The sequence below is a fragment of the Nansenia antarctica genome (genome assembly GCF_963989245.1).
Source record: "Nansenia antarctica genome assembly, chromosome: 3".
NCBI lineage: Eukaryota > Metazoa > Chordata > Actinopteri > Argentiniformes > Microstomatidae > Nansenia > Nansenia antarctica.
The window spans coordinates 52,009,213-52,021,529 of NC_137688.1; the positions used below are offsets into that span (position 1 = coordinate 52,009,213).

Here is a 12,317-nt window from a genome sequence, read left to right on the forward strand (position 1 = left end):
ATCCTAATCTTTTTAGTGTGTTTCTTGATTGTTACATTGGCCAGGTCTCACTTGCAAAACAGGTCCTACAAAACAGCTTACATATTTTAAAATAACCCTTACCAGCTGAACATGCTCCTGGTGGAACTGGTCTCCGATCTCCCGGAGCTTCTGGCCGATACGTGCCTCAGAACTCATTCCAACCGGCTCCTCTGGCCTCTCTGCCATTCTATGCTCCTCCTCTTCCTCGCTCCCCTGCTCCTCCTGATTCTGCCTTCCTCCCCGGTCCTCCATGGGCTCAAACCACGCTGGGAAATGGGAGCGAAATCCAGCGTTAACTGTAGAAGGGATAAAAAATAAAAATAAAAGTTCACAGCCATTACTTCATCATAACAGTAGGGGTCAAGGGCTGGGAAAATGGCAGCATAGAGGGTTCCAGGCAACTCAATGAAATGAAATAAGACATGCCGACTGCTATTATCAAGTAGTAGATAGTACAAAGCATCATTCTATTTGTTGAATTAACCCTGACTTCAAAGATAAAAGATGATAGCTAAACCAACATGAGAAGTTGAACTTGATAACGCTTTAAAGGGGGGCAAGTGTTTCCCTTGTTCATAATACTGGACAGATTAGTGAAGTCTGTCTAAAGAAATCCCATCCAGTCATATGACGACAAGTCAAACTTTCATGATTTACCGGCAGTGTTTATGGCCGCAGACACAGAGACACCTTTGTCTGTCACGAAGGCCAGCTTACTCACCATATTTACTTTACGCTACCGCCGTATCGTTCTCAGAAACTCAAAACTGGTTCTATCAGATCTGGCTGCTTATGGTCAATTGATACGGTACGACTGGAAACTCCAGAAAGGAGAGAGTGTTGGGTAGGCGGAATCTCAAACATATATCAAATCATCAGCAACCTTGTTGACCCTGCATTTGGGCGCTGGCAGAGAGTTTAGTCACCGCCCCTGGCACGCGCTTCTGCTGTCACGCTATTAGGGCTGCAAAACAATCATCTTTATGTAATCCTACAGAGCTCTGCCTGTTCTTTTGTCAACAGATGGGAGGGACAAATAGTTTTTTTATTCTATCTGTGGGAAAAAGAAAACTATCTACAAGTGCTTGCGAGGGGTGGAGGAGTGTATTTGAGCCAACTGGGACTTGTGTGTGGGGATTAGGTGACACGAAGCATTGTCCCTGTTCTACATTTAGGGTTAATATTGTTGAATGAACAGTAGACTGTGTTTATGTGTCATTGGCCCAGACCTTTAAAAACAATCTGCACCTCTCACTGGTTTGAGTCAATAAACAGGCTGTATCCAAACAGTTCAATTCAATTAGAGTGATGTCAGACTGATTAAATTAGATCCCAGCAGACAACATCCAATTAAAATTGAGACGCGTAAAATTGATATGTGTGTGAATTGGCGTCTTGTCTGTGTTTTCGCATGTGTGATATAAGTGGGTGCATACAAACATACAGTATTTGAGATGATCAACTACACTCTTCAATACCTGGGCGCAGGGCCGCTTTAAGGGGGGGCTAGCTGGGGCGGTGGCACAGGGCCTCGCGCTTTGGAGGGCCTCGCGTGAGGCAGGGTAAAAATAGAAAAAAAAATGTTTTTGGTACCCTGGCTGGCGAGGCCCTCCAAAGCGCCAGGCAAGGGACCATATTATTATTTTTGCCTTTAATACATTTCTAAATGTTCACACATGTGATAATCATAGTCAATCATATATCTAAAATCTAGCATACCTGTAGGACAGGGAGATTCTTAGCAACAGAAAAAAGTAATTTCCCCCTATGACACCTTACGTCAAACGTGAATTTTGGGCGCGCGTTGACACTTGTTGTGCATAGACTGCTTAGTGCAACGGACAAAATGCAGAGGGAACGAGACCGAGGAAGAAAATGTTAATCGGGTGCTGGGAAAAAAAATGAAAAAAAAAGGCTTCAGGGCCTCGCTTAGAGGTTCATTCGAAACATTTCTAAAAACAAGTGAGGCTCCCGTTAGCACCGAAGAAGCTAACGTTACTGCTAGCACTAGCAATGCTAGTAGTAGCACGGCACAGTCCCCCCTGAGAGGCAAAGATGATGTCTCGGAGGTGGAGGAGGACAACAGCTCCACCGGCAGCAGTGGGGCTGCCCAGCCCCAGGTGATGATGGTCAGGAGTGGCGAAGTAGAGGATACGGAGGCGGAAGATGGAGCTACTCAGAGCAGCAGCAGCAGGGCTGAGAGTGATGGAACGCAAGACGAGCCTACATAGGATTCTTAATAGGACTGGTTGTTAAAATCCCTAAATATTCAGCACAACAATTGAGTGGAGTTGGAGATGTCCTCTTGGGTGGAGTGGAATTTGGCAATGATCACGTGGTGCCACCAGTAGTCATGTATGATGATCCTGGTAAATTGGCCGGTACATATGGACTCTACAGTTACAGAAGTGATCATTAGAAGAGGTCCCCCAAAGATGAAACCTGGATTTAGTTATCCTAAAAATAATGAGAACAGAAACTTTAGTGAAACTTTATTTCTCCGAAAACTACCAAATGGGGGAAAAATAGAAAGAAAGTGGCTTGTGTACTCTCAAAAACGGGACATGTCTTTTTGCTTTTGCTTTAAGCTTTTCAACATAAAGGATAGGCCTACATGGTGGTGAGTAACATCTCTATTCATGTCAATAATGGCTTGTGCGTATTTAATGTTGGGTATGATGACTGCTTTATCCTAAATCCTAATCCTTTACGAGTATAAAAGGTTTGAAATGAAACAAACATGGTTGTAAACTATCTAAATAAGTAGATATTCTATTGTCTATCAGCACAGCATGTGAGCGCATTTCTTGCAATAAGTGCGTGCGTGTCGCGCGGTTATAATAGTTGCCTACATCATTATAAAAGGCCTCGCAAATCTGACTTCGCACAGGGCCTCGCATATCTCCCAAACGGCCCTGCCTGGGCGTGACATGATGCCACTTTGAATTGCAAAACAGAGACTTGTGGTCTGTTTGGTGGAAAACCCCTGAGTGATACTTAATTCTAATCTGGCAAAAACAGCAAATGACCACTACAAAGTAGAGCTGGCAGTACCGTTTTAACATTAGCATACAGACAACATGACCCATGGCCAAAATGATATCGAGATTACATTCTCATGCTCAAGTATCAAGAGAGAGGATCTCAGTCCTTTTCAAATGACGTTGCTCTGATGAAAACCATCAGTACTGGGGGCCAATTCATGTCTACCCCCATTAGTTTTTGGACTGAACTGAACTGACTTTGACCCCAACTCTACAACTGGACAACTTCCCCTTGAGACAGATACTTGAAGTGACACATCAGTGACATGTCTCATCACGTCAAGCTGTAAGACTGATATGGTATGCACGGGATTGTGTCCTTCTCCCCCCCCCCTCCCCCACACCACCCGTACCATGAAAGAGTATCCGAGGCTGGTCCTGTGATCCGCAGGGCATCATGTTGTTGTTGTTGTGTCCCTGGACGGCGACAACTGGGCCGGCCGTCGTCTGCGTGGCCCTGTCCTCGTACTTGACGTCCCTGAAGGGCGTTCCCCAGTGCTGAGAGATGGGCCGCGACATGTCCTCCTCCTCATCATCCATCAAGAGCCTCAGTGGTAGTCTCCCTGGAGAGGACACATGGGTCAGAAACTATAGAGTGAGTGTGTGTGTGTGTGTGAGAATGACTCGGTATACTGTGTGTGTGTGTGTGTGTGTGTGTGTGTGTGTATGTGTGTACATGTGAGTGAGTGAGTGAGAGAGAGAGAGAGAGAGAGAGAGAGAGAGAGAGAGAGAGAGAGAGAGAGAGAGAGAGAGAAAATGAATTGAGAACAACTGTGTGCGTGTGTGTGTGTGCATCACCACAAATCAGAGAGTGGAAAATACACATTTTAGGTGGTAACTACTGCTGTTAGCAATGATGACAACTACATTATTGATTGCGCTCCAAGTATGCAAGACGCATGGGTCATAAAGGCTTGGGGATTACAGTAGACCTATGTGAAGTGTGTGCACATCACACATCAATAACACACGCAAAACATAGCCTAACACTGTTAAGTTGGAAACACTGAATGCTTAAAAAATGCCTGATTTCTGAATGTGGCCGATTCAAATATGTCTGCCTTGAAAACCGCCGCTGAGTAGCCCAGTATTGCCAATTATAGGGGACCCAGCACAAGACTGAAATTGCTGCACCTTATCTTCCACAGCGGACTTTGCCAAGCTGCTCACGCTAATGCGGCAAACTATAATTGAGCACCAAAAAAGGTCCTCCCCCAGAGGCTCTCTCTTCCCCCAGAATCACCTTAATCCTCCTCGCTATGCCACAGAGAATTAGGTTCCCCCATGCACACCGAGGCCTCTCTCTCTCTCTCTCTCTCTCTCTCTCTCTCTCTCTCTCTCTCTCTCTCTCTCTCTCTCTCTCTCTCTCCTCTCTCTCTGGCTGTCTGGCAATGCTGGCAGCGTTCTTCTGTGCCTCCGCTAATGCTAGCCTTCCCCAGCAGTTCCTGCTGAAACTAACTCGACACGTCTCACACAGGCAGGGAGGAAAACCAGTTTCACTGCAGCCCCCGCTCCACCACACACACACACACACACACACACACACACACACACACACACACACACACACACACACTAACTGGCTGTGTGCCAGGTTATGAACTGTTGTTTCTTTTTTTCCTTTTCTTCAAAAGTGTCTCTTTTCCTTTTGTTGTGTAAGCAGTGACAAATAGGCTGAATTGACTTGCAAATCCGAACGTTGAAATTGGATCTGTGGTATTGTTGAGTGAGGTGACGCCAATCGTTTCACAGCGGTGGAAGTGTCCCTTTTATATGATGTCATGTCACATTGTATTGGAAGAGGATTATGTTTAAAGGAGAGAGAGCTGTGGAAAAACACTGAATGATGAGTGGTCACAACAATGTTCCCCTAGATTTACATCTGACAGTTACAATGACAGGGCGCAATGGGCAGCAAGGGCCTACATTATGGGCAGCAAAGACCTACATACTAACACAGGCCTGAACTTATTGATGCTCTATCCCCCATGTTTATATTGACATCCGGAAACTCAGTTAATCACAAACTTGGGTCAACTTAGGTCCATTTACAATAAACACTGCAGATAACTTGAGTTATGAAGCACCTTGAGGCAATGGGCAGTTGAACAGAATACACTGCTGCCGTACCTGTAGGCCTAATTCAGATACCACGGCTGTGCTTTTCTGTGGCGACAGTAAGCAGGGTCTTGAATTCCTAATGGCAGCGAGCAGAAGGCTGGCATGACTCGGACACACGCACAGATACAGACACAGACACAGACACAGACACAGAGACACAGACAGACAGACAGACAGACACACACACACACACACACACACACACACAATGCCTAAGGCAGAGGGCAGGCCTGCCAACCACCGTGGTTTGGTCGGAGTGACTGTGTTGCAGCAGAGAGTGGCTCCCTCTGCTGCTCCATCTGTGCACTGGGCTCTCTTCCAAAGCTCTCTCTCTCTCTCTCTCCAGGAGTTAAGGATACAAGGTGAGCTGTGCACTCAGGGCTCCTGCTATTGGGGCTACGGGAGAATGCAATAGCCCATGCACAACAACTGTGATTCTAATGATGGTATGGTTCATTGGGAATAACTGTATTTTATACATTTTATGTAAACTTCAACTGTATTTTTGTTGACATGCTGACTTGAGAAAAAGAATAGTGCAAATTCCTATGTAATTGCACTTTTTTCTTTTTGAGGGGGGAGGGGAGAATAGAGGCACCCAAAAATCTATTTCTTATTCAAATTAATCGAGAAATAAGTGTCAATGCGGTATGCGGGTCTCCAGGAACACGGCATCTGTAGGGGGGAGCGCAACTCGAGAGCGGAGCGCCTAGGGCTCCTGTGCGGATAAACAGCCCAGTTGGGCCGTTTCATCGTTCTAGCCTCTGTATGCACAGAAAACTGCCAAACTGTCATTAGACTACTTATTATACTGACGTGTGAAAAATAAGCATAATGCCATGTAAATTGCTGACTGGCAACCGACCCCTGAGGGTTGAAGTGAAAAGAGACGAATAAATCGAACGGTTGATTAAAAAAAATAAAATAATGCAATGCAAAAAATAATGTAATGCAAATCATGATACTTGCTTCTACGAGAGGGAAATAACATATGGAAAATAAACTGCTTGAAAACATTCGTACGCACCCCCACAACACAGCGGTTGCAATAAAAACAAACGACTGCTGTGATCCAGCGTGACTTGTCCCGCTAAGTCATTCCATGTAATCCGTGCATGATTCGGCTCTCAATCAGAACTACCGGTAGATCAAAAATATTACCACTTAGACAGAAATGCGAGGAGTATCGAGAGCAGTTTTCTGAAGTCCTGTAAGTTCAATGTAGCAATAGAGCCGTTTTTGAAGAATGGAAAAAATAATGACGGGAGAAATAAGTCGCGTGAGGGGAACGCTCATCCCTCCGACGGGTTTGAGGTCGCCTATTCTTATGCAGAAAACTGGAATTTGAAGGAATGCACAGAATTCTTTTTTTTAAAGATTTTCTAAAATAAATTAAATGAATAAAGGCAGCTGACCGAGGCAGGTCAATGGCGAGTAGTTTACAGCTGGTTCACACCTCACATTACTGTATATTCACCTCAAAATAATGTCCCTCTTGTAGATGTTTATTGTTTCCAGCACTTCCACGCGTAATACAAAGTAATGAGCAAAGGTATGGATAACCTCGCGGTTAACCTCTCTACGTTTATCCTACGGAAAGTTGTCCGCTGTCTGTCGTCAGGCGATTCACTGATGCCCGGGCATGTTCAGCGCACAACTCCCAGCATTGACAATAACATTGGCCAAATTCACCATAATGGCATTTAACTGAATTGCAAACGTAAGAAAACTCACCGCCACTTAATGTGTCTTCCGTTGTGATTGGTGGTATCTTGTCAACTCTCTGTTACCTTGTTTCTCCGGGATCGAAAAGCGATCCGTATCCTTTACCCTTTTGCATTACAGTCACACAGATGAATGTTTGCTGGCTCTGACAGGGTGTTTTTTTCTGAGTTGCCAGCAAAGAATTGGTCCGCCCAGAGGGCTCTGGTTCCGCCTTTTTACTCACCGTCACAAAGTACATGTAAATACATTCTCTTAAAGTGACAGTAAATCAAAATGTGTCCGCTTGCCAAGAGGCAAACCGCGGTAAATACTGGGTTTGACTTTTTGATTTATTTCATGGACAATAATTGGATATTTTATCTTGTGTTTAGCCTAATGTATACCCTACTGTCAACCCACACATATTTGTATATTTTATTTTATCCCACATCTAAACACAAGTAATTATTATGTCTGTTGTATATTTTATTTGAAAGAAATTGTTCTAAGAAGTACTACAAGTACGGCTAATTAAAGTATGAACCTTTCACATGTTTTTTTGTCTTTCTATGGTGCTCATTTTTGAGTATTGTTTTAATGAACCCATGGCTATGCTTTAAGAGAACACTTGCCCTCTATATCACTGAACTGGTGACGCATCATAAACCAATCAGATGGTTTGTTTTGATCCCGCCTTCTGTTGCGCATATTTTGACACGTGGAGGGTGGAGAAAAAAACATCCCCATTCTGAAATAGACATGTGACTACTTTTTCTCTCTGTGCGCTCAGCTGACAGAATTGCTACAAGGCATAACCATATGCAGTAACTTAGCCTACATTTGATGTAGTAGGTGCTGGAGGATGAGTAATGTAGGTGACACGCCATTATTGATTCTTGAAGATCAGATCATGTCATACTATCATTCAGGAGACACATCACCAAGCATATCTTTAATATAATAATTTTCCTTTACATTTTCCTTTAATTTCTTATGAGTATGAGGCATGGGGCACCTTTAACTAATCAGATTATGCAGTCTGAGCTAACCATTGTGAATGATTAAATTGCCACTTGTGTGATTCACAATTGAAGAAATGGTTGTTACTATTGATATCAACACAGATAATAATGACAATCCACTAACAACATTCTCCTGAATATACTGAATTAAACAATGTTACGCTTTCATACATACTGTAGGTGCACATGTTTTTGCATTGGCTTCAAAGGAGCACTACCTCTTCCTACCCCACTAGCCTAGTTTTTAAACATTAGTCATTAAACAATGGCCACAGTGTAAATAAAGCTTATAGGAAACTAGACAAATTGTGTATAAGCTTGACTATGCACAAAATAAGTATTTCGGTGCTCAGTGGGGTTTTGCCATATACCGTATATTTTAGATCAGTCTGTTTTGCCCTTGCAGATCAAAACAGAAAACAATGGCTACAGAATGGCATGAGCACAGAGCCAGTACCATTTTCAGTTAATTCCCTGGGGTCATATATTATTGTTGACTGGAGTGTCCCCCCCCCCCCCCCCTCTGATAGATCCATTCAGACAGTAAAACAATAACATCCCTAGCTGGCTTGTGACCTTAGCTCCAGGGTGGGTGGAATGTAAATCCATGGCATCGCTCCAAATGGTACAACTGAAATACTACCCGCATCTCACTCAGTCCCTGGACAAAAAAGTTAAAAAAGTAGTGATGGATAAAGAGTGTCCATTTTGTGAGTGAGTCAATCGCTGTGAAAGCTGTAGAGTATGAGCTTCCCATACTAGTGAACAAAACACATGCCTTTGTAATCACACCTGTCATCACCCTCTCTTGTACAGCTGTTGAGGTGTGAAGAGTGATTCTCTCAACTTTTTGCTAAACTCCACTGCAAGGTTTACGATAAGCTCAGATAGACAAGCAAACACCCCCTCCCTGATAATTGTTTGAGCTCCTGTTATTCTGACCCATCCCCCACCGCTACTCCCATCCTCCTCCAAATCCATACCCTAAATTTGGGAGAGCAGGTCAGGTGGTTGTTTTTTCTCTCTGCTTTCTCTCTCTCTCTCTCTCTCTCTCTCTCTCTCTCTCTCTCTCTCTCTCTCTCTCTCTCTCTCTCTCTCTCTCTCTCTCTCTCTCTCTCCATTCAGCCACCCCACCCCTTCCCCAGGGCATAGTCAATCAATATACAGTCGGGCAGATTGCGTGCATAGGAATTGGCAATAGACTAAAGCAGCCCCCCTTCCACCACCTGGGCAACTCTGTCAACAAGAATGCTTCAATGAATGTCCACCAACTCCTGGTCAAAAATGGAGGACGCAAGTTTGTTTGGGAACTTGCAACTCAGTTGCATTTGGGCATACCTGATACACTCTACATCGTCTGATGTAGGCCTACCTGTGTCCTGCAAACTGGTAATCTCTGGATGATGAACTTTAGGCTTGGAATGGATATGTCCTTGCAGCAACATCTATCCTTCCTTTAGGCCGGGTAACTGAAAGTCATTGAGAAATGTAAGCCATTCAAATGATCAATTCATTCACTTGCATGCACTTTCCCAAAACTACAGGCCAGTTTCTTCAAAAGACAATACTTATAGCCAAATGCTAATTATATATAGTTTATTTTTTTTAAACTCAGAAGACACACATACAGCATACAGTATATACCTCTTGGGAGAGCCTAAGGCAACTCTGGTCCATCTGTCATCATAGCCATCCCCCTTTTTTCTCTCTAAAATGTTTACCCAACACCAATGCCCATCCCCATCCCCCCAGCACCCATCTTCCCATCCACCCCCTCCCTCCCTGGAGACCCACCATCTACCCCCTATCTTCTCCAACCATCCTCTACCACTCACCTACCCACATGACCCCCCATGCCCACCCACCCACCCACATGACCCCCCATCCCCCTGCCCCACCCCACTCCCGACACTGAGGGCGTCTTCATTTTAAGTATAAGGTACATGTCAAAGGGAACCAGAATACAGTACAATTGTGAGCAAACAGACATGATAGTGAGTATCGAATTAACATGTTGTTCCCCACAAATGATATAGCACCCCTCTATCAAAGGAGAGTGATGGAGAAACCTAGCAATGAAGCAAGATGTTTATTATGTTTACAATGTTTTACTACACTTTTGTTGTCTCTGTTTCACAGTGAAATCACCTTCTGTGATCAAAGAGAAAAAAAATTTGGGGGCCATTATGCTACTATCATACTAACTCTGGATTGATATAAGAAGCCTTTATTTTCTCAAATTTCAACAATAGGCTAAGACAAAATATTTTCACAGCCAATGTTTCCATCAGTCTTGTTTTTTACAGCTTTGCAGTGATTTCTCAAAGTATTATTCTCAAATTCAGAGGCAATTATTCTCAAATGCAGAGGCAAATTATTTGGTTACAAATGTGACTGGCTATAAACCAAGGTTACACAACTCTGGTTTTCTGTATTTATATAGGCCACGTTTCGGTATTACATTATGCTGCATAACACTCACAACATATTTTCCCCAAATTTGTTAGGCTATAGGCCTACAGCTGCATGTGTAGCCAAACTGAAAAGTTACTGGAACCTTGTACTTATTTGATTCATTATCAGTCTTGCTTCTTACAGCTATGATTGATTTCTCAATATTCTTCCCAAAGAATAATTAGGCTATGTTTACTCCTTTAGGGGCTGAGTTGAATGGACATGTTTTTCAATCCACCAGCTCATTTTCACTGTTGTTTTCAATGGGAACGAAGCGTTTTGCACACTCCAGCAAAGAGCCGTGGCTTGTAAATAAGTATACACACACACACACACACACACACACACACACACACACACACACACTCTCTCACACACACACACACACACACACACACGCGCGCGCGCACACACACACACACACACACACACACACACACACACACACACACACACACACACACACACACACACACACACACACACACACACACACAGTATTTATTTGTTATTATTTCTTTTATTTTTTATTATTAATACTATTATTAAATAGTATAATAAAATAATAATTATTATTAATTGCATTGTTTTGAATTATTAATAATTATGTCTGCACTATTCTCTACTCTACTCTGCTATGAGGGAGGGAGGAGGGGATGCATATTCATGATTGTTTTGTTATGTTGAATAATTGAATAATTGAATAACTATGCTGAACAATTGTAAAACCCAATAAACAGATTACAAAAATAAATAAATTAAAAAAGAGCTTGCGGTTTGTGGTGGAGTGCTCCAGGCGCACGAATTTTTGGAAAGGAGCGCCATGCATCAAAATTCACAACAAGATGGCGGCTACTTCAGTGGAAAATGAGGATGTCTTCCACTACAGTTTCTGAAATAAATATACAGGCTGTGTTCGGAATGGTATACTAGCATACTGCATACTAGCATACTCAATGAGTATATACTGCATACTGCCTACTAAATTCATAATAAGTATGTGAAAACCAGCCGACCGTTTACACAGTATGCATACTGCCTCCCAGAATGCATTTCGCCGGGAGAGGCGAATTTAAAACTCCATTTTAAACCTCCGTTAGCTAAAATATGTAATTTTGGCTTTACAGACATGTCATTTTATGAAGTTTTAATATGTTTTCAGGCGAGAAAGTAACCACATATATTCCCAAAATGTGTCCAGTTTACCAAAATAACCCGTTTATATATCTGATCTGACAAATTTTTGCGTCTTCTGTTCGCTAGCTGCGTTCGTAAATTCGCCCTGGAAATATGATCAGCACTCATGGAATGCCTCTTGTCCAATCAAATTACATGGTCCCTTTATGACGTTGCACCCAGTGTGCGCTCCGGCGCACTCAGAGCGATTTTACGAACGCACCCTACGTTGCTTACCTTCACTCACTCGACAGAAATATCGTAACATAATTACAACACGTTGTAAAATGATTTGGGGGCCAATATCTTTAGCTAGCTCAAGTAACTAGCTTACTATATTGTTGTCTTAACAGTTGGTAAAATAACATGATTCAAATAAATATATATGAGCAATAACATATCGTGGGCTGCAGCAGCCTAAACTTTCTATAACCTCAAAATCAAGTAGCCCATTCGGCGGTAACACGCCCCATCTGGCAACCCTGGACGCAACCCTGCAATCCTGGACGCGAAATGCATTTTGGGAAATAGGACCCGAGCTAGTGTCCATCGTAACTGACTTAAATTTTCACGGAAGTAATTGCTCACATACTAAATTTCTAGCATACTCAAATATCGCATACTGTACATTGTGAACGCACTACATACTCAAAATCTACGTCATATCTAGTATGAGTAGTATGCTAGTATGCTATTCCGAACACAGCCACACTCTTTTTGTATAAAACAAACACTCTAAATGTATTTTATCCCTTCTTACAAGCAAGCTACTCTG

General features: G+C 42.9%; 1 protein-coding gene across 1 annotated transcript in view; it reads right to left on the minus strand.

Moving 5' to 3' along the window:
* Window positions 1-6,985, minus strand: part of bmf2 (BCL2 modifying factor 2) — a 12,982-nt gene extending 5,997 nt beyond the window's left edge. The window contains exons 1-3 of the mRNA XM_080526736.1: window positions 6,921-6,985; window positions 3,419-3,628; window positions 103-317 (exon numbers count right to left, since the gene is read on the minus strand). Coding sequence (XP_080382862.1) covers window positions 103-317; window positions 3,419-3,605 — 402 coding nt within the window. The 5' untranslated portion in view covers window positions 3,606-3,628; window positions 6,921-6,985. The remainder of the gene's footprint in view (window positions 1-102; window positions 318-3,418; window positions 3,629-6,920) is intronic.
* Window positions 6,986-12,317: the final 5,332 nt, after the last annotated feature.